Source organism: Octopus bimaculoides, chromosome 7, assembly GCF_046866305.1.
Source record: "Octopus bimaculoides isolate indiv1 chromosome 7, ASM4686630v1, whole genome shotgun sequence".
In the NCBI taxonomy this organism is placed as follows: domain Eukaryota; kingdom Metazoa; phylum Mollusca; class Cephalopoda; order Octopoda; family Octopodidae; genus Octopus; species Octopus bimaculoides.
In genome coordinates, this window is record NC_142934.1 from 30,521,231 (window position 1) to 30,545,829 (window position 24,599).

The following is a 24,599-nucleotide window of genomic DNA, read 5'->3' on the forward strand; positions in this document are numbered from 1 at the left end:
AGCCAACAATAGCTAGTTATGAAGCTGGTGTTAACACTAATAAAAATGGCAGCAACTACATTACTGACCACCAGCAATGTCTGTGGTAGTGTATGAAATGGAGATGACAGCAGCAGTAACAAGAACAACAAAATTAACAAGAATAAGATTAACCATAACATCAAGAAAAATAGGAACAATAACAAGTTGGGAAACAACTATGGCAACAGCAGCAGCCAATGCAGAATTAACAATAATAGTAGCAGCAGTAATAACAGCAATACAATAATAATAATAATGATGAGCTTTGGAAAGGAAATGAAAATCTCAGTGCATGATGTATAGAGATGGCTGCAAAGGTGTGAAGACCAGAAACTGGCATCAGACTATTACAGGAAATAAAGGGCAAAGGAGGATAACTGCCTACACATCCAGATGCAAAGTTGAGTGCAACTCTTCAGTATCGGATTTGTGAAAGTAGTAAGGAAGGGATAAATGGCCTAACATATAGATAACATGAACAGAAGTCCCATTTAAGAGATTATAGAAATAGTACTGAATATCAAAAATATCAGTGGTCAGGCTATCACTGAGTAGAAAACAGACGAGCATTTACTGATACCTCATTATATAGCAAAGGAATTGGTCAAAAACATAGTTCATGATTTATTCTAGGATGGCTTTGGATTCAATGAAAGCATTTAAGGAAATGGTGCATGAGATGTTATCTCTGACAGAAAAGAAGTTTGGAATAAGCTTGAACATTGAGGTGTAAATACAAATTGACCATTCCAAAGACATTCTGAACAGAAACACAATAATGTGATTAGAAAGAAAAGCAAAATGTTGGGGCTAGTAATGGAGTGAGAGGATACAAACTAGATTATATGCTTGTTGTAACCAGGGTCATTTGAATATGTCCTGTTCTAATCTCATCAACATCAAGCAGACCTGTAGCAGCAAGAACATCACATTACCCATACATATATGCATTAAGCTAATACAGTATTTGTTAAAACTTGTCTACTCTGTGTTATCTTTTTCATGACATTTATGATATATATAAATATATTATATATATACATATTATTCATTTATTTATTTTCTGTCAGCAGAAGTTACAAAGTGACTCAAGGGCCAAGAGTTTCATGTATGGCTCTTTGATAAATGCCAAGCACAAAACTCTTGGCTCTTGAATCACTTTCTAATTTCTAATGATTAAAAGTAGAAATATATATATATATTCATGTTTGAGTTCTATTTTACTTGATTGTATTACTAAATCTCTTTCTCTCTCTCTCTCTCCACACACACACACACACACACAAATATATATATATATATATATATATATATATATATATACTCACACACCCTAATTCAGTCATATATCTGCTGTAGCAAATAAAAAAATAATAATTATTGTTATCATTACTAATTGTTAGCATTATTATCAAGGTAAGTTTTCTTTGTACTGTTGTATTTAGCTGGTGATACTCTAAGCAGAAAGTGTATGTGTGAGTGTGTGTGTGTGTGTGTGTGTGTGTGCGTGCGCGCACACACATGTATGAGTGGGTGCACACATGTGTCTATAATACAGTGTAGTGGTCTTTAGCATGAACTATAGTTCTCTCATACAAATATTTGTGTCAGTGTGCTAATTAATCTGTGAAATACTGTTTTAAGTATGGCCTTTGTGCAAGGACAGGAAAAAAAAGGCAAAAAAATTGTTATTTTTTGTTCCTATTGTTGTATTTGGTTGAGCCACTGAGGCCAAGTTTAATACACAGGCAAACATCTTACTGAAAATGATAACAGTAGATTACTGGTTCTTATTTTATCAAGCCTTGAAGAGATGAAAGCTTCTGGCAAGATTTGAACTTAGAGTGTTTGATGGCATACGTAAATACCTTCAACTGAATTCCCTTATCAAACATGAAATTAATATTATTAACATTATTAGTATTATTACTAATATGATTATGAGAGTAATCTTTATTCTAATGTTACAAATCATTACTATTCTTCCCTATCATACAGATATGTTTGCAATCAAAGTTCAGTTCTTGGTTGGAGTTATCTCACTGTTTCATTTTGTTTATATCACTAATGTTCTCAGGAAAAGTTTGAACATCACACAATCTCATTTTTGTTTCACTGTACCATTTATATGTAGATTTCATGCCTGCTACATAAGAAATAATTATCATTATAACCATCATCATCACCACTGTCATCATCATAATCATTGTTGTCAACATTATCTTTATTATCATCATCACTGTTATTGTTTTTGTCATTGTCATTATCATTTTAATTCTTGTCAACATGACCGTCGTCATTGTCAATGTCATTGTCATCCTCCTCCTCCTCCTCCTCATTATCATCATTGTACTTGTAATTATCGCTTCCATTATTCCCGTCATCATCACTGTCATATTAATAATATTATTATTGTTGTTGTTGTCATCATGATCTTCATTGTTGAGGTGACGAGATATATGAGGTGTGTTCATGATGTCATTGTTGATCTATGGGCTGTATTTAGGGGTTGATGATGAGCTGGATGAAGCATATTCACCATCTTCTGTTGTGCCAGGGCCTGGCAGTGTATCACCACTGGAATTCTTGCTAAATTTAGTTACTAGGTCATCAAGTTTGTTCATGAAAAGAACCTCTTCCTCTGGAGTACATTTAGTCTTGGCCAAGGGTAGGTGTGTTGAAGTTGGATTGCGATCTGAAATTAACAATAAAGAAATAAAGAATTACTCCGTCCATAATAATGGTAATAATAATAATAATAATAATAATAATAATAATAATAATAATAATAATATGATTTCTTTTATTTGCCACCAGGGCAAAGGATGAGGGGGACAATACAAAGACAGACGTAAAGTGTGGGGCTTAACATGTAATGGAATGATAAAATAAAAGTATATATCATATATCAGGTCATCCCATAAGTTCTGTCTGATTTTACCTTTTTTAAAATTGAATGAGATTTAATAGTATTTTAGAATGTCTTATGGAATTAAAAATTATTTTTATGCATTTGTGTACATTTAAACTAATTAAATATTATTTTACAGAATAATAGAGTTAAAATTTCTTTGATTAAAACCCTTTCTAACATGGAAGTATCCAAAGAGCATTTGAGGCACATAATGCTTTATGAGTACAAAAAAAGAAACTCTGCAGCCGAAGCAACCCGAAACATACACTCAGTTTATGGGAAAGGATGCTTGAATGAAAGAACTTGCAGAAGATGGTTTGCAAAATTCAGAAGTGGAGATTTCAGCCTTGAAGATGAAGATCGAACAGGACGTCCAGTCGAGTTTGATGATAAGCTCCTTGAGGCATTACTTGAAGAAAATCCTGCATTATCAGTTGAAGAATTGGCAATAAAGCTGGCATGGGTTGGATGGTTTGACTGAGGTCTGGAGAACCAGCAGCTGCACCAGGCTTCAATCTGATCTGGTAATGTTTCTACAGCTGGATGCCCTTCCTAACGCCAACCACTCCGAGAGTGTAGTGGGTGCTTTTTATGTGCCACTGGCATGGGAGCCAGTCAGGCAGTACTGGCATCGATCACATTCGGATGGTGCTTTTTACGTGCTACCGGCACAAGAGCCAGTGAGGCTGTGCTGGCATCGGCCACAGTTGGTTGGTGCTTTTTATATGCTACTGGCACGGGAGCCAGTCAGGGAGCACTGGCCACAGCTACGATATTGGTTTCACTTGACTCAACAGGTCTTCTCAAGCATATGATATTGCCCAACGCATCAGGGGTACTCTTAACAGGGCTGGACATGTGTGACTGTGATCGCACTTTAGTTGCCAGGTCTTCTTAATCACAGCATATCTCCAAAGGTCCTGGTCTCCCATCATTGCCTCTGAACATTACCAATGTTCAAAGGTCATGCTTCACCACCTCATCCCATGTCTTCCTGGGGTACCTCTTCCACAGGTTCCTTGTACAGTTAGGGAATGGCACTTCCTCACACAGCTGTCTTCATTCATACATAACACATGACTATACCAGCGCAGATGCCTCTCTTGCACACCACATGTGATGCTTCTAATGCCCAACTTTTTTATCAGGGAACTTTTACTCTGTCGTGTATGCACACTGACATAGCACATCCTGCGGATCATACTAGCTTCATTTCTTTCAAGCCTAAGCATGTCCTCAGCATTCATAGTACATGTTTCACTGCTGTGTAGCATGGCAGTTTGCACACATGCATCATACATTCTACCTTTCACCCTGAGCGAGAGGTCCTTAGTTGTCAGCAGAGGTAGGAGCTCCCTGAACTTTGCCCAGGCTATTGTTACTCTAATCACTACACTCTCAGAGTAGCTACCCCCACTACATGGAGGGTAGACAACCACTACTTGGTTGTCTAGGTAGCGGAAACTATTAACTACTTCTAGTTTTTCCCCCTGGAATGTGATGTAATCTGTTTTCTGTTCATCTTCAGTGTTTATTGCCCCGGTGCATCTGCCACACACAAAATCTATTTTCCCAATTAACCTTCCTTTGATATTGAGGCACCTTTTATGTGTCCAAAGCTTACACTGGGTACATCATATAGAGTTTTTACCCATGCCTTTTCTACAGATCGAGCAGGGAGTTGTGATTTGACAGCCTTACTAAGACTTTGGTCTTTGCTAGGTTAACTCTGAGGCCTTTCAATTCTAGACCTTGTTTCCACACCCTAAACTTTGTCTCCAGTTCTGGCAGTGACTCAGCTATTAGAGCAAGGTCATCAGCATGGAGGAGCTCCCAGGGGCAGCCTGTCTTGAATTCATCTGTTATTGCCCGGAGGATTATAATGAATAAGAGGGGGCTGAGGACTGATCCTTGTTGAACCCCTACTTCTACTCAGAATTCTTCATTGTACTTGTTGCCAACCTTCACCTTACTGACAGCATCCCTGTACAGCCCTTACCAACCACTCGTCTATCCCCAGTTTCCGCATTGACCACTAGATAAGGGATTGGGGGACCCTGTTAAAGGCTTTCTTCAAGTCAACAAAAACGAAGTACAGAGATTTATCTTTGGCTAGGTATTTCTCTTGCAGTTGCCTTACCAGAAATATAGCATCAGTGGTGCTTCTGCCTGGCACAAAACCAAAATGCATCTCATCTAGGCTAACTCTCTCCCTAATTAGTTGGGCTATGACCCTCTCTGTAACTTTCATCACCTGATCCAATAATTTGATGCCCCTGTAGTTATTTCTATCTAAAGCATCACCTTTCCTCTTGTAACAGTTGACTATGGTGCTGCTACACCAGTCATTGGGTATGACTCAATCATGAACTACCTGGTTTATGATGCGGGTGACAAGACCATAACCCACACCACCCAATATTTTAATCATCCTAGCGGTGATTCCTGATGGACCAGGTAATTGCTTTATCTATTTGGGTGCTGTTGATTCAGATAGCTGGTCCCTCAATTGGGTCAACCTTTGGCAGACTCTCCTCCTCCCATTCATTCTCCACATTCAGCAGTCTTTCATAATAGCTTCTCCAAGCCTCTTTCTTTGCAGAATCATTAAATGTAAGAGCACCCTCATCTATGCAGATGCATTTCTCTCCTATGACATCATGGTTTTCTTCCACACACTGTCTTGCAATCCGAAATACTTCAGTTCTTTGGTCCTCATATCGCTGAACATTGGCAAACTTCTTCTCTTCTGCTACTCCCTTGGCAATATATACCTGTCTCTTAGCTTCCCTTTTGGCTATCTGATACATTCTCCTGCTACCCCCACTCTTCCAGGCATTCCAAGCCTGTTTCTTTACTCTAATAGCCCTGTCTACAGTATTGTCCCACCACCATGTTACCCTGGGTCTGGAAGGGACTTTGCACCAGCCACAGATTTGGTCTGTGGCACTCAGCAAGCTGTCTTGCAGCAATTCCCAGCTACCTTCTACGTCACAGGACTGTAGCTCTTCCTCCCTATCATCAAATTTCTCGATAAGGATAGAAAACTATTATAAAATAACCACCATAGGACTGCAAAAATACCTACTCCAGAAGCAAGGGAAACTAATACAAATAGCCACAAAACACGAGCAAAACAAAAAACTGTTTTCAGTATTTAAGGAAGCTGACAAATACAAACAAGAAATCAATCTACCTAACAAATACGAAGAAGAAGAAGAAGAAGAAGAAGAAGAAGAAGAAGAAGAAGAAGAAGAAGAAGAAGAAGAAGAAGAAGAAGAAGAAGAAGAAGAAGAAGAAGAAGAAGAAGAAGAAGAAGAAGAAGACGAAGAAGAAACAACAAAAGCTATAAAACAAATGAAATCCAAACTAAAACTAGAACAGCAACGGACCATGATAAAACGATGGCAAGAAAAGCCCCTACATGGTAAATACTGGGCTAAACTAAATGCGAAAGAAATAGACAGAGAAAAATCCCAGCAATGGCTGAGAAGCTCAGGACTCAAAGCAGAGACTGAAGGATTTTTAATTGCTGCACAAGACCAGAGCCTCCCCACCAGAAATTACCAAAAACACATAATGAAAAGAAATATAACAAGTAACTGTAGAATATGTGGAGATAGACAAGAAACAATAAATCATATTATCTCTGGCTGCCCAGTCCTGGCTAAGAAGGAATATATTCACAGACACGACAGAGCTGGGACCTATATACACTGGAAGCTATGCCAACACTATGGAATAACAACAGAAAAAAGATGGTATAAACACACGCCAGAAAAGGTCACAGAAAACGAGAAAGCAACCATACTCTGGGATATGCCAATACACACAGATAGAGAAATTAAGGCAAATAGACCAGATATAGTTGTCAAAGATCATGAAGAAAAAAAATGCTTTCTAATTGATGTATCAATACCAGCAGATGACAACGTTTCTCTAAAAGAAATCGAAAAACTTTCAAAATACAAAGACCTGGAAATAGAGATAACTCGAATGTGGAGTCTAAAAAACAGAAACAATTCCTATCATAGTAGGTGCCTTAGGTATAATAAAAAAATATTCAGACAAATACATAACAAAAACACCAGGACTTACAAATATATATAACATACAGAAAATTGCACTACTGGGTACTGCACACATTCTACGCAAAACACTTTCAATACAGTAAACATAAGAGCACCACAGCAAACCACAGCACATACCCAAGGCGCACAGAGCTGCGCTCGGTAGTGAAGTGAAAGCACGTTATAAAAATAAAACTACTGAACAATAATAATAATAATAATAATGTTAAATTCAAATTACGACAAGCGTAAATAAACAAACGAAGTTTGCTTTTAGAAGCGTTGAGATGTCTTTTAGAAAGTTAAAGTAGTGATTTTAAATTCTCAATCGCAGAATAATGCTAATAATATAGCCTGAACAGGATAAACTACCCCTATTTTGCAGAGAAAAGTGTAGGTGGCTAGCTTCCACAGCTAGCCACCTACATTTTGTTATGTTAATGATTTCAATTATGTCTTTGATTGTGTTCCATACATAAGCTTTTTGAAAGCTAAATACTCACACATTTCATTGTTAAAGATTTCAATTATGTCTTTGATTGTGTTCCATAGTTAAGCTTGCTGAAAGCTAAACATGCCATTAAGTAAATTATTTCTTAGATTTTGTTCCATAGTTTTAAGATTGCTAAAAGAGTGACACTTGAATACTTATTGTGACAAACAGAATAACATGGACAATTATGAGATGGTGTTGGGTTAATGACCAGCTAAAGACGTGTTCAAATTTTATTGGTTGCTAAAAAAATGGTAAATGTATCCTATATCCTGTGTCTGAAGCAAATGAAAGAGCTTCTTCACCTGGATGGAAGTTTTTTGCAGGTAACATTCACAGATGATCTGGCACTTGTTTGCCAAGCTAAATTAATTGTGACACTGTAGAATAAAAGTATTCTCCCAAGAGACACAATGAAACACTTGTAGTAGATATGAGATCCCACACATTATGGGTTACTAGGCAAGATACATAACTCTGCCAGCCTCAATCTACTTGGCTAACCACTAGTACCACTTTAAAATGCTTGGGTAGCTGCAGAAAAGATGTCCAGTTATACAGAAAAAAAAGAGGGAAAAAGATTACTGCAACATTATGCAAATATCAAACTTTGCATACTAATTTCACCTATATCAACGTAATAAAATATGATTAGCACTGTTATCCCACTGAAGACTGGATTCTTGGACTTGTCTGTATCAAATTCTCCTGCATATAAACTAAACTAACTTTCTTTCAAGCATTCCACTAATTATAAAGAAAAATATGAGGAACACAACATTGTAAATGAAAAGTATCAACTGTCTGAACCAACCAGAAATAAAAACAAAAAACAAAGCAAAAAATGAATTAGAATGAAAGAAACTTATTTTGTTTATTCATTCATTTTTACATCAATTTTTGCATACAAGCATGGGTTAAATGGTTAAATTATTGAAGTATTGTTTTATAACCAGATATCCTTTTTGTTACAAGCCCTTACTTATTTTTCTAGTAAAGAATTTTATATTTCACATGTCTTTGAAGGTATGATGTGAACAAATGTTCTGTTGACAGAAGTGACAGCAACAATACGACATAGCTCTCAAATTTTGTGGAGTACAAATAGAAACTAATATACATAGGAACACACATATACACACACATGCTGCCACATAAAAAGCACTAGTGCTGGTTCCACATGAAAAGCACTTAGTGATGGTGTCACATAGAAAGCACCCAGTAAACTCTGTAAAGTGGTTGACATTAGGAAGGGCATCCAGCCATAGAAACCAAGCCAAAAGAGACTATGGAACCTGGTGCCTCCCCTAGCCTTGCCAGCTCTTGTCAAGCTGTTCAACACATGCCAGCATGGAAAACAGACAATAAATGTTGATGATGACATTCCTTTCCGTTTCTATCTACTAAATTTACCCACAAACTTTGGTTGGCACAGAGCAATAATAAAAGACACTTACCTAAGATGCCATGCAGAGAACTGAACCCCAAATCATGTGATTGAGAAGCGAACTTTTGAATCACACAGCCAAGCTTCTTGTAAGAAAAAAAAAAGAAAAAAAAACCGGAAGAAACAAAATGGAAAAAAATAAACCCTATACATACCTTGAAAAAATTGTCCACTAACAAAACTCTTTGGAGCTGAAGCAATTGCAAGCCACAACGCAGTGTCAGCCCCTTGTTGAGGTGTACGGAGGCGATCTTTCATTTTGGAATAGAAGCCTGGCATGGCAGTTTCAACTCCTGTTAACATGAAACAAATAATATTTTACTTTTATTTTATTATATTGATTTCCCTTACTAGTACAAGTGGGATTTGAACTCAGAATATGAATGGAGAAAAGTAAATATTTTAGAGCATTTAGTCTGGGGCTCTATCAGTACTTCTGTTGTTGTGGACATGTGCATTTGTATGTTACTCTGTTTGTGGGTTTATAAAGGTAAGTGCATTTATGTGACTGTGTATGAGTGTGTGTGCATGTGTGGTTGTTATTGTAACAGTAACCCTTACTATTTCTCTGTCTGTCTGCCCCTCTCTCTCTACCACCATCACCATCACTGCCACTATTACCACCACCACAGCAGCTGTCACCATGACTATGACAACAACTACTAGCAGCAGCAGCAGCACAGCATGAATATGTTTGTTTTTGGTAGAGTAACCAAGATCGTATACCTCCATATCCACAAACAAAATATAAAACAAGTCCTTTCGTGACTAAGTATAAGCACACAAACTCTACATAAGGATCCTCCAAAGGAAGATCATCACCCTAATAATGTGCATGAGATGGAAGGCCTACTTCTATGAGCAAGAAATGTTGCTCTCAGAGTCCAATTTTTATGACATCAAATCTAGAAGGTTCCCACCCAGACAAAGAACTGGAGGCCTTTGAAGCAGACCTACTGGACATTATCTTCAAATTGAAATTCTGTAAGTCCTCTAACCCCCCTTTCAGTGCAAGCTTAGTTCAAGTACACAAATCCTTAAATACTTTACTTTTCTCAGATAAAACCAAAAACCTATATAGAGAAGATACCAGTGCATATGATAAGCTCTTTGAGAATAACATTACACAGAATTATAAACAGGCTTCCCCTTATACATATCATAGCATAAACAAGGTCAAACAGCTAACAAGTTAGATATACTGGACAGAGTAAAAATTTTAGCTCAGAACAATATCTTTATTATCATCAAGGATCACAAACTGAACTCTGTCTCCAACCCCAACTGCTACCAGCTTAATCAGAAATTGGGCTGGTGTGGGAAGCATACTGCAGAAGATAAAAGCTGACATAAGGAAAGCATCCCATCTCTTATGGTGTAACAACAATGAAGTAATTTCATGGTTAAGACCAGTCAGGAAAGAGGCAGAGCAAGGTTCAAGCAATTTGATATAGAGGACTTTCACCTATCTATATTGAATAGGTTGTAGAAAGGTCACCTATTTTTATCAAGGAGTTTACCAATGTTAACTGTAGGAATATAAAAGTAATAATACACTCTAGAAAAGCCCTTCTGTTTAACAAAGGCACAGCCTGGGTTAAATGAATAGATCCCAAAGGTTCCTTCATTGTTAAATGGGAACAAACAATAGCATGCTTATCTGCAACCTTATAGGATTATCTATACTAGACATCTTAAGTAAGGAATTCCCATCAACCCAATTTGGTTTATATAGAGACAACATTTTAGCCATTTTAGGAAATATCTGATTCACATTCTTAACTCCTTAGGACTTAAGGTAACCATAGAGATCCAACTTACAGTAGTAAATTTCTTAAACATTAAGCTTAATCTGGGCATTGGTTCATACAGGCTCTAATGCAAACTTATTGGTGATCGTATATCAGCACAACCTTCTGCTACTTGTCCATAGTCTTTAAAAACTTTGTAAAGGGTGTCAGTAAGAAGAGTTCAAACCTATCTTTGAATAAAGATGTTTTGATGCATTCTCCTATTACAGTGAAACTCTAACAACCAGCAGGTTTCAGAATTACATCAACTATACTCACAAGAAAAAGCACCACTGTAAAGTTCTCTTGTTTGCCCCACCCTTTTCACCCAATGTGAAAACCTGCATGGGAAGGCCTTCCTTAGATTAGTGGATAAGCATTTTACACAGTCTCATAGGTATAAGGGATTATTCAAGAGGCATAACTTAGATATTGTGTTCGGTTGTTGTTTAATGTCAAAAAGATATTAGTGATTACCCCAAAATCCTGTGAAAAGGTAGGATGCAGTGAAAACAACAACAATGAGGACAGATTCACAGATATATGTTGGGGCAATAGACGGCCCCTTTAAGGTCAAGATAGTCACAGGTGCTCATTTGAAAACCAAACAAGGTGTAACATTACAACATTAGCTAGTTATATATGGCAATTAAAACAAGAAATGTCATACAAAATCAAATAAAATGAAAACATTGGAAAAACCTTGGTGATGCAAGCTTTGCTTGGCTGAGAGAAGAATGACCCTAAAAAATTCTAATTCACATGATCTGGATGCCTGAAATCATGTGGTTGTAAAGAAACAAACCTCTTAACCAAACAGAGAAAAACCAAACAAAAACATAATAATAAAAAAAGAATAAAAAATAGAAATAACCCTTACCAGGTGTATCAGCCCACCCAGGGTGCATGGAGCAGAAGTAGATGTTAGGGTATTTCCTTGCATATTGTTCAGACATTATCACCTGCTGCCTCTTATTGTGTGCATAAGCCATGGTACCATCATATGGACTGTTGTCATTTTGGAGGTCAGTGACATTTAACTTTTGGACCAACATACCACCAGAACTGACCATAATCTGCAAGAGAAAGTGGTCAAACACATAAAGATATTTCACATGTAGTCAGTATTTACAATAAATATATATTCTGATTGTAAATTTTTTTAACACCATTTTCTTTTCCTATTAAACTGCAGGAACACTCAGTACTTTTTAACAATCTGATAATGAGGGTTGGTAAACTGAAACCATAATGTCACTGTTGATCTTTACCATGTGTATATACACACGCACACACACATATCCATACTTAATCCCTTTCTATTACTTTCATATCTCACTACTTCTCTCTATGAATAAACTGTTGTCTAAATTATGCAACAATGAAAAGAACACTGACATCTCATTTTAGCAGATATATTTACCAAAATTACATAAAAATATCTTGAAATATTAAAGAGTAAATTTATTCAATAAAATCACTGTTAGCTTCAACTTTGGAATCTCCTGCAACTCTTCTGGATGGTCTCCTTGTTTAAGTTGATAAATGCAACCATAATTCTTGCCTTCAGTTCATCTTTGGTGTTATAAGGAATTTTGTTGGTCTCTTGCTCAAATGTGCCCCACACATAATAATCAAGAGGGTTGCAGTCTGGGGAATTAGGTGACCAAAGGTTTCAGGTGATGTGGTCACAGAAATTTTCTGACAGCCATGACTGGGTTCTCCTGCTTGTGTGGCACGGTGCAGAGTCCTGTTGCCAGATATAAGGTCTTGCAGCAACCACTCTTTTGACCCAGGGCAACATTACCTCCTCCAGGCACTTGATGTACGCCTCCATGTTGGGCCTGAGACTGTATGGGAAGATGAAGGGAGGCATAATGTTGCCATCACTAGTGATCACTCCAAACACCATGATGTTGACTGGATGTTTGATTTTTGTCACACCTGGTACATGTCCTCAGATTGACACCCAAACACTCTGAAATGTTCGTATTGGAGCTTCTGGTGCAAATGCCAAGCAGTACAGCATGTTGTTTCCAAATTTATGGAAAATTACTCATCGCACCCTGTATATATATATATATATATATATATATATATATATATATTTATTATACCCAGGATTTTGTGTCCATAAAGTGCTTAGCTTTACACACATCTTTAGTCAAACCCTAATGGCTGTGTGTGTGTGTGTGAGTGAGAGAGAGAAAGAGGGGGAGAGAGGTAGACAATCATAGAAATGGAAATAAGAGAGTATGATGAATGTCAATAAAGAGTGACCTAAGAGGAGGAGGAGGAGGAGGAGAGAAACATAGGCAAAACATAGGGATAAAAGTATTGGGTGGTAAAAGATCCAATGAAATTCCTGCATTATTCAAGCATTGTGATTTGAATGAGAGAGAAGTAGTGAGATATGAAGGTAATAGAAAGGGATTAAGTATGGATAGATCAAGTGTTTGTTTCATTTCACAGATCTGATACAGTGACTAGGAACAAAGCAGACAGAAAGATGAGAGGGTAACAAATAGGCAAGAGAGATAGTAGATGGTGACTCAACAGGTACAAATGGGAGAGATTTTCAGATGTAGATATGCATTATATATCTGAACCTTCATCATTGCACTCCTCATTTTACCAAGTTTGTATAGATAGCTGGGTCTTTTCCAGCAGTGTAACTACCAATCAACAGAGTCTTTTGTCATCTTAGCACAGATGTGGCTGTGTGGTTAGGAAGTTTGCTTCCCAGTCACATGGTTTCAGGTTCATCCTACAGTGTGGCTGTACCTTGGGCAAGTGTCTTCTATAGCCCCTGGATGACAGAACTGAAAGAAGCCCATTATATGTGCATGTGTGTGTGCGCACATGCATGCATGCGTGTGTGTTTGAGTCTTTTTGTAGTGATACTGCACGATAATGGTAAATGAGTGCCTTTGTCATACAAATAATCCTTTGTTTCCAGCATTCTGCAAAATTATATCTAACCAAGGGGAAATACTACCTTATTTGGAAAAAGGTGAGGGTGAGGTTTGGAAAAATGAAAGGCATCTGGCAATAGAAAATCTGTCCCAATAAACTCTATCTGACCCATGCAGCCATGGAAAAGTGAATATTAAATGATGATGATTTGTGAGATGCAACATTTTGAGAAGAGTCATAACCACTTCATCTCAAGTCTACTTCATTCTCCCCTTTCCATAGGTTCAATCCACTTTGATTACTTCGCATGTTCTTATGTAGCTGTCATTCTTTATATGCATCACATGTCCACATCAACACAGTCTTGGCTCTAGTGCACTACATTTAAATTCCTCTTGTATTCAGTTTTCCACACAACTCTTTTGCACACCTTTGTTCATGCATATTCACATTACACAGTTAATGGAGCATATATGCTTCATTTTTTCAAATTCCCCATTGTGTACACCAACACACTCATACATGTACTGTACATTTAGTAAAAACTTCAATGGTACTTACTACTCGGGCGTCATCACTCTGGGATAATTTAGAAATTAGTTGTGTTGTCAATATATGTGGAGCTGAAACATAAAATAGTCAGATATATACATACATACAATATAATATAACGAACTTATTGTATATAATGCCCAAGTGCATTACACATGTGTAAATACATTTGCATCCACATTCTTACACATGTAGATACAGATACACATCTTTTGGATATATATATATATATATGTTCAAATGAGTCTTTGATATCACACATGTAATGCAGAAAAGAAGACTCAAGATCTTGTTAAACTCCTTATGAAAGGTCTGGTGAGCTTCCTTCCATCATAAAAGGTAAAATCATACATATATGTGTGTATCTATGCAACTTCAGTAAAAAACTATACATACATGTTTGTGCGTGTGTGTATGCACACATATACAACTTCAAAAAAAAAAAACTATACATACATGTGTGTGTGTGTGTGTGTGTGGTGTGTGTGTGTGTGTGTGGTGTGTGTGTGTGTATGTAGGGGAAGACAATGTAAATTATTTTCTACCAAGGGTATTAGCAGCAAAGCCAGCATCCAATCCATCCAGTGTTACAGTTTTCACATTTAACATAGCACCAGCATTATTGATCTGAAATAGATAAAATAGATTTATACATATATGTATGCATGTGTGAAGTAGTTATATGTGTGTATGTGTACATATATATGTGTGAGTGTATACATATATATATTTGTCTAAGAATCCATAAGTTAGAAAAAAATAGGATATTTTCAGCATTCTGAGTGACAAATGTTGACATTAATACATATCACAGATGCCATTAAGGTGTCACCAGCACAGGTGCCTCTTATGTGTCACTGGCACAGAGTTCCTTTCACATATCACTGGCATAGGTGTCTCACATGTGTCAAATAAATACTATAGGGCCCAGTGCACTTATTTGCCCTGGGGCCTATAATGCTGTTAAGATGGCCCTGTCTCCCATAATTATATCCTGATCAAGGCAACCCACCATACATCCATATTTTGAACCCTAAAGCATTTCAAACCCCTGGTTGTTGGAACTTAGCTGATTCTACATTGATTACTGTTAACATGAAAGGTGCATCCCTTCTGATCTGTCTGAAACAACTAAATGGGTAACTGAGCACATTCTCCCAGGTATGCCCCACACATTCGCCACATAAGCAAAGATCCCTGAAACTCCAATGCCCAAGTGGTTCACTTGCAGTTGAAGAACGCTGTCTACAATATTTGAAGAATCCACTGCTATAATACTTGACTATTAGGGAAGGATGAAAGGCAAAATTGACTGCTGTAAAATTTGAACTTAGAACATAAAGAAGCAGAAGAAAAACTGCGAGAACCTAATGATTTTGACACAAGGTTAACAATTTTGGGGAGGGAGAAAGTCAATTACATCAACTTCTGTGCTCAGCTGGTACTGATTTTATTGACACTGAAAGGATGAAAGTTGACTTCAGCAGAATTTGAACTCAGAATGTAAGGAGCCAGAAGACATACCACTAAGGATTCAGCAGCAACAACAACAACAATTCAACAGGTATTTATTTTATCAACCCCAAAATGATGAAATGCAAAGATGACCTTGGTAGCATTTGAGCTCAAAATGTAAAATCAGAAGAAATGCTGCTAAGCATTTTTCCCAGCATCGTAATGATTCTGCCAGTTTGCTATAATAATAATGATTATGATGATGATGATAATAATAATAATAATAATAATAATAATAATAATAATAACCCTTTCTACTATAGGCACAAGGCCTGAAATTTTTTGAGGGAGGGGACCAGTCAATTAGATCGACCCCAGTATGCAACTGGTACTTAATTTATTGACCCTGAAAGGACGAATGGCATAGGTGACCTCGGCAGAATTTGAACTCAGCATGTAGTGATAAGTGAAATACCACTAAGCATTTCGTCCAATGTGCTAAGGATTCTGCCAGCTTGCTGCCATAATAATAATAATAATAATAATAATAATAATCCTTTCTACTAAAGGCACAAGGTCTGAAATTTGTGGGGAGGGAACTAGTCAATGACATTAGCCCCATTGTTTCACCAGTACTTCATTTATCAAACCTGAAAGGATGAAAGGCAAAATCGATCTCAGTGGAATTTGAACTCAGACATAAAAATGGAAAAAATGCCACTAAGCATTTTGTTCAGTATGCTAATGATTCCACTAGCTTGCTGCCATAATAATTAATAATAATAATAATAATAATAAAATAATAACAATAAATATAAATTAATTCTTCTTGACAGTGCAAGCTGCAAGCTAATTGATACAGTACAGCGTTTGTGATTGCTACTTTTGTACTTTGCATATATTCTACCATGGCATGTAAAAGTTATACATGTCATAAAGAAAGGACTTCCAGGAAGTTTCAACTGAGAATAGGGAGTTTGCAGGAGTATGTCATGTTTGTTATGGTTGTTTGTCATCAGCACCATTGTTATTATCATGTGTTTCAGGTCATATGGTAGAATCACCACCAGATTCCAAGGATTGCCCATTGCTTCTGGTGTGAAAAACATGATTATTTAAATATCTTAAGAGAGGTTACTCACCAGAACATCCAGCTTGTGATCAGATTCAGCAAAGTTCTTGGCCCATTTATAAACATCAGCTGGTTTAGATAGATCTAATGCATGTATGGTGATGTCCTGAAAAAAAAAAAAGAGAAATGTACACAGATGTGTGCGTGTGCATGCACGTGTGCACACATTCAGTACTATTTTGTGAGAGAGGCTGAAGTGTATTGAGTAAATGAGAAAATAACAGTTTGCATTTCCAGTTTGGAACCCTCATGTTTTCCAGAATATCAGTTTACTGGAAGCTGTTCAGATGAATATGCTTTGTCAGTCATTAACCATATCTTCAACATAATGCTTCTCTGGGCATCAACACACTTGTAAGGCATCAATGTCAAGCTGTTGACTTTGTAAAAGATTACAAGATTATCCACCATGTTTCCAACAACAACTTAGGCCATTTTTCAAAATTTAATATCTCTACGTCGTATATACATGTTTATAAAATCAAAGCACAGAGCAAACCCATGACTTTCAGAAACATGTTTCTAATGTCAGAATCATTGAAGCATGGAATAAATTACATGTGTCAGTTTTGAGCTGTCAGGACACTGCATCCTTTATAAATTCCATGCTTTCTGAAACTAGTCAATATTACTCCTGATGTGCCTGTCTGTGTTCCCTTTTCTCCTAATGGCTCTTTTACTGTTTACTTATTTGTCTTGTGTTTTATCTACTGTACTATGCATGTAGTTTTGGCTCTAATTGCTGCCGTTGTTTACTTGCCTTACAGCTGCTCTCTGTCTCCTCTTTTACCATTTTCCAACAATTTGGAGTGATCTTGAGCAGGGTTTGCATATCTCAGCAAATACATGGAAGAGAAACACTCTGCATACCATTAAAAGTTTATGCATAGACATGTTTCCTGTAAACCTAAACTTAGCATGAAGTATAACCTCACTTGAACTCAAGAGTTGCTACATCACATTACATCTCAAAGGTTATGCTTTTGCAATCCAAGAGCAGGAGACAGCTACAAAATATCACATGAATAAATGAAACTGTGAAGCCCTTAAAAATTCCAAGATGCAATGGTTGAGTAATTTACTCTTCTGTGGTGGACACAAAACATGTAATTAACAGCTGCCCAAAAATGTCATAAAAGTAATATCTCCCACTGTGATATGATGTTGTTGTTAAAACAATATACAATGCCACCAGCAGTGAAGATTATCCTAGGATAAATAGAAACATCACCTATGCTATTGAATACATACATATCAATACAAGGAATATTGGTAGAGCATTCCCATCAAAACTTCCAGCAAGTGCAAAGATAAGAGACCCGACATGATTATTTGGGACAGAAAAGTAATCTACAATCATAGAGATAAACTGCCTGGCAGATGTAAACATTTTTTCTAAAATCAACAAGAAAGGGAATATCAGTGAATAGCCACTTTAAAACCTGCAGCTCCTCTACTTTGATTACAAATTTACATTAATACAAATATACATTGGTTTACTTAGTGAAAAAGCTAGGATTTTGAAACAAAAAAAAGAAACTGGTTAGCACAACCTTTACAGATACAATCTGGAAGTGGAACAGTAAAATATATGTATGACTTTCTTAAAATCTGATATGTAACAATTATACTGGAGAACATGGGTTTTGTTGTCTGGTGTTGGAGATGTGTTACTAGTAATTTGGGGTGCTGGTTTCAAAAATGAAGTTCATTTTGCTCTATTATGTTACTTTTTCAACATTTCCAGTATTGTCATCATTTCTAAGGATAGATTTGGCTTCATCAAATGCAGACTCATTTATGGATCTTGATATAACTTTGAAAACATAGTTTTTCAATATCATTTAAAGTAAATGCAACTACAAAAGTATCTTCAGTAAATAAAAAGCATCAAACTTGAGCAACTTTCACTGTTTTCAACCTAATCAGTATTAGATGTCATGATGATGAAAAATGTCCATTATACAATTAGTTGCTAATAAACAAGACATTTTTGTGGTCCTTAACATCATACATGTCTCATTTTTGTGGAATTTGTCTGCAGATATGCCTACACTGTGCTTGATTTAGTGTGTTTGACAGGCTACAGATAAGGTGGCTACTGCAGGATGAGCAGTTTTTGGAGACCATGTTTGACATCAAAAAGGAAGTATAGAATGCTTTTGCTGCAGTTGTGTCTGATTTCCAGGGAAACAGGAAATTATCAAATTATAAAGAAATTGTGAAAACTCTGTTAACCAGTTTTTGAGCACTGGGTTGCAACATGAGTGTAAAAGTGATTTTCCTGCACAGTCATCTGGACTACTTCCTTGAAAATTGTAGTGCAATAAGTGATGAGCAAGGAGAAAGTTTTCACTAAGACATTGAGACCATGAAGACTAGATACCAAGGCAGGTAAAACACAAACATGATGGCTGATGATGATGACAATGAATAGTCTAAGCCAGGGGTCACCAAAGGGGGTCTGAGGGAGCCCCTAGGGGTCAGCGATGAATTACAGGAGGTTGACAATAGTCAAAGGGTTGAATGGGGGTTGGCATGTGAAAGACCAACTCACCCAGATGAACTGCTTGAAATACTTAGTCAGCGCCATGCTCATCCCTCACATGGATGTTGTCAATTTCAATAAAAGATATTCCAGCAATATGATGCATTTTTCACATTTTTTTAACCGTGAAAACAATTTCATAAAAATTGAAAGTATACTCATACACGTAGTTTTAAATGTAAAAAGTGTGTCATCTTCAATAGAATTTCTTAATTTGTCGTACATGTATATTTTAGCTAACATTTTAATTGCCAGCATCAGTACCCAGTACACATTTAAGATATGGTATGTTAGGATAGGGTATTAAGTTATTTTAAATGAGGAGGGTGGTTGATGTGGAAGTAGAAGTGACTAAAAGGGGTTGGTAGTCAAAAAAGTTTGGCAACTCCTGGTCTAAGCAAAGAAACTGTCATGAAGCAAGATATTCATGCAAAGTAGCAAAGAGAAAGTTCAATCCTTGAGTAGCTGAAGCTCCAGTTTGAAAAAAATAACTATCATAAGATGTGCAAGTAATTAATCATTTTATGTAATATATTTGTTAAACAATAAAAAGTACTATTTGGCTTGTGTTAATTTTTTATTTCAATACTATTAGACATACCCGGCAATAAAAAGTACTATTTGGCTTGTGTTAATTTCTTATTTCAATACTAGCAGACACACCCGTCATTGCTCAGGATTTAAATGTCACAGATTGTATATATGGTACAGTTAAGTTGAAACATTTGATACCGGGAAGTGAAGTATTGATGACAAAACATTTGTGAAGTAAGTGAAGGGCTAATTTGACTAAGGGACACAACATGCATCTGTTTGGAAGATTCCAGGCCCTAACTATGTCATGGAAAAGTAGGTGTCAGGTATGTGATTTTTGAACGCATCAAAAAGCTCTCAGTGGATATACTTTCCTTTGCAGCAGTCAGTGCTGCTGCTACCATGCTGAACAAACAGCAGACATAGGAACTACATCTATGTGATAAATCAAGCCAGAGGTGGGATTGGCTGAAGCTGTTAATGCAGCATTCCTGGCCAGGTGAATACTACACTGCTCATTGCTTTCCCTTGCTCTTGCAGTAGCTGTACATGCAGCATTTTGTGATTGTCTAATTAAAGTCTCATGTGATGATTCATTTTCTCTCCTTTTCAATTTCTCTGCTACTACCATTTTTTGATCAATGGAGGATCTCTTCTTTGGAGACATTATGTCAAAAAATATGATGTAATAAACTAAGATGACAATTGTATGTTAATAATGAAATGTCTAAAAAAAGTAAATAATATCAATTTCTTAGCAAATTTTCAGAAATACATTCAATGAACTGAGATAATATTGTTAAGTTAATAATTAAATGTCAATAAAAAACATAAATTAATATCAGTATTTTAAAAAGAGAAAACGTTCAACAGAAAAATCTTTACTTAGTAACTGAAAAAGTTTTACACAGTAACATGCGTAAGCGAATTAATTGCGCATGATGTAAAGGAGACAACAAATTTCTAAAAGTTACTCTACAAAGATTTATCTCCCTTGCCTACAGTAATTGTATGTAACCCAGGAAAGGGTGTTGTCTCCTCCCATAGTCCCTGTTACTCATTGGGTGAAAAATTTTAAAACCATCTCTGGAACATAAGTAATGTATGTTCCCAATTTAGAGAAAATCAGTTGTGAACTTGAGAGGTTATGTGTGTTTACACACATGCACACACACATGCAATCTGAGTTTTATATGTATAGATTGTACTTATTGGCAAGATTGAATTTTTGGTAAAAAATGAATTCCTGTTTTACAAAAAACTTGATATAATAAAAAGTTTCTGAGAGCATTTCTGAATCATCAAATTAAGTAGGATTAATTGTAAAAAACAAGACAACTAAATATTTTTTTGAAAATGTTCCCCACTGTTATCAATAAAATAATAAAAGCAGCTGACTAGCACTATTATTTATAAAGAAACAATACACTTGTGCTTATTCAGAAAGTAAGCTGTAGAAAAAAAACAAAAAAACTTGTAGTGATAGAAGACAACTGACTATAGATATGAAATCAGCATGTCTAAATCAAATAAAAAAGTAAACTCAACAGAAATTTTATTCAAAATTGTTCCCCTGTTATAATTGTTGTCATTCAAACTGTTGTTACCCAAGCAATGGAGCTTTTATTTCTTTATTAGAAATTAGCTCCCTCTTTCTAGGAAGAATAATAATAAATGAAAAAGAAAAGTGAAGGAATATGAGCACACACACACATATGTTTATACATGCATATATATTCCATTAGCAATGAATTTATTTGCAGTAAATTGACCAGACATTTATCTATCTATCTACTATGTATATAGGTGTGTGTGTATGCACAGGTTATTATTATTACATATGCATGCCCCTTGTGGGTAATAAAAAATCAATTATTACATATGCATCATCATCGTTTAACGTCTGCTTTCCATGCTAGCATGGGTTGGACGACTTGACTGAGGACTGGTGAAACCGGATGGCAACACCAGGCTCCAATCTAAATTTGGCAGAGTTTCTACAACTGGATGCCCTTCCTAACGCCAACCACTCAGAGAGTGTAGTAGGTGCTTTTACGTGTCACCTGCACGAAGGCCAGTCAGGCGATACTGGCAACGGCCACGCTCGAAATGGTGTCTTTTATGTGCCACCCGCACAAGCCAGTCCAGGGGCACTGGCAACGATCTCGCTCGAAAATCCTACGGAGGCCAGTCAGGCAGTACTGGCAACGGCCACGCTCAAAATGGTGCATCTTATGTGCCACCCGCACAAGAGCCAGTCCAGGGGCACTGGCAACGATCTTACTTGGCTTGCCAGGTCTTCTCACGCACAGCACATTTCCAAAAGTTTCGGTCAGTAGTCATCGCCTCGGTGAGGCCCAATGTACGAAGGTCTTGCCTCACCACCTCAGCCCAGGTCTTCCTGAGGTGGTGAGGCAATGCATATGTAATAATAACCTGTGGTCCAACATAGACATAAAAGTGGATGTATAGACTTATTTCTGATGAATAGCTAACCAAGTGGTATGTGAGAATCTCACACACACAAGGATAATAGAGATAGATGAAGATGAAGGTCAATCACTCTGGGAAGCTTCTGCACTCCAGTTTTCCAGTTATTTCTGGCACTGAAGAGTCTATTTTAACAGTTCTACGTATGTTGCTTATATCCAGGATCTCCTAATAGTGAAATAAACTGACAACCATTCAGTCATGCATGTGTCCTTCCTTTATTTAAAATGGTATGATGTGATCTATGGCAGATTTGACCACAATTTCTCACAGGTAATAAGTCTGTGTAGGAATGCATTCACTGGTTTGATTTCTATAATTATTTAGTCAGAGTAGCATTCTGATTCTTGCAGGCTTTTCCAAATCAATAATATTAATGCACATCATATTTTGGAAGAAAAAAATGCTTCCCAACCACACAATTTCAGGTTCAGTCCCACTGTGTGGAACCTTGGATAAGTGTCTTCTATTATAGCTATGAGCCACAGATTGGTTTTTCTGTCGATAGATACTCAGGCTGTAGCTTTAAATGCAATTTTTCATGAAGGCATGGGAAGTTATGATGGGTTTGAGATAGCTGACTTTGTTAGGTTACTTATCCTAGATACTCTAAGAAAATAATCATTACACCCCACTGCCACCTTGAGTTCAACCCTGAGTTCAAGCCATTATAATAGGCATGAAAATGAATTTTGACTAATTTTTAATTATGATCATCATATAATGTCCACTTTTCTATGCTCGTATGGATTAAATAAAATTTGTTGAGGCAGATTTTCTACAGCTGGATGTCCTTCCTGTCACCAACTGTGACTCATTTTAAGGCAAAGTAATATTTCTTAAGGTTTATTGTGTTTTTCTTAGAAGGTTAGAAATGAACATCATTGCTTGTGTAATGGTGATGCATGTTTACAATCATCATATGATGTGAAGACAAGGGTAAACTCATGCATGCACGCACACACACCAAGCTTCTTCCAGTTCCCATTTACCAAATTCACTTACTAGGCTTTGGTCAGCCCAGGCTTATAGTACAAGACATGTGCCCAATGTTCCATGCAGTGGGACTGAACCCAAGACAACATAGTTGGGAAGCAAGCTTCTTAACTATACAGCTATGCTTGTGCCTATTTTATCTGAAGTTAAGTATAAATCTTGAGAAGTTAGAACATCAATGCAAGGGAGGAGTATGGACATATATGGAAGTGGGGGTTGGGGAATTAGGTGAACTTTAATGTGAGAAAAGGGAATATATGTACAGATCATAATTCGAGAATATCAAATACAAAATATCAGATACAAATGTATCAAATACAAAAGAAAGTTGACTGTTCCATTCGAATTACTTCTTTTATTTGTTCAATACTATTGTCATTATTGTTATTGTAGTCCTACAGAAATAAAAATTTTATTCAAACAGTCCACTGAAGAGAAAATAGCATCTCATTTTTTAAGCAACTTTCCAATGATTAATTCATATATCTTTCTCTTTTTATTTACTAGTTTGTTTCTTTGTTTATCTATTAACTGATATTGTTAGTTATTTAAATATTTCTGAGTTTAACAAAAGAATCTTAGCAACAAAATATAAATAAGAAGCTGAAGACAATAAGAAAGAAAGAAAGATATGGAAAGAAAGAGAGAGAAAAAGCCACGAGTTCAGATAACAGCAAGAGAGAGAGAGAGAGAGAGAGAGAGAGAGAGAGAGAGAGAGAGAGAGAGAGAGAGAAAGAGAGAGAGAGAGAGCAATGGAAAGCAAGAAGTGTAAATAACAGCAAGAAAGAAGAGCAAAGAGATAGAGAGAAACTGACAGACAGATAGGCAGACAGACACAAAATAGATAGATTAGATAGAAGAAAAGTGGGGGGAAAAAAGGAAAAAGAAAGCTAGAAAGATAATAAAGGGATGAGTGAGAAAGAAAGCAGAAAGTAACAATGAAAATCACAAAAGACCAAAAGAATTAAGACAAGAAAGATTGACAGAAGCAAAAGACAGGATTGACAGGAGACAAATGGGGAAGAAAAAAAAAACAAAAAACAAAGAAACTCAGAAACTATTGAATATAGAATTCATTGCATACTGCAATTCTTCAGAGAAAAGCTCAGAACCAATGTCAAAGAGTTGAAGAACTAAGGAGGTAAAGCAGTGGCACTTTGTAATATATGCTAACACATCTCTCATCTCTCATTGTTGCCAGCAGAGATTGTCTGAATGCAATGATGGAGGTTTTACATCTG

General features: G+C 36.5%; 1 protein-coding gene across 1 annotated transcript in view; it reads right to left on the reverse strand.

Annotated features, from left to right (window-relative positions):
• Positions 1–1,944: 1,944 nt before the first annotated feature.
• Positions 1,945–24,599, reverse strand: part of LOC106870657 (dehydrogenase/reductase SDR family member 12) — a 71,644-nt gene continuing 48,989 nt past the window's right edge. The window contains exons 4-9 of the mRNA XM_014916807.3: positions 16,801–16,896; positions 14,749–14,830; positions 14,213–14,274; positions 11,616–11,811; positions 9,101–9,238; positions 1,945–2,716 (exon numbers count right to left, since the gene is read on the reverse strand). Coding sequence (XP_014772293.1) covers positions 2,511–2,716; positions 9,101–9,238; positions 11,616–11,811; positions 14,213–14,274; positions 14,749–14,830; positions 16,801–16,896 — 780 coding nt within the window. The 3' untranslated portion in view covers positions 1,945–2,510. The remainder of the gene's footprint in view (positions 2,717–9,100; positions 9,239–11,615; positions 11,812–14,212; positions 14,275–14,748; positions 14,831–16,800; positions 16,897–24,599) is intronic.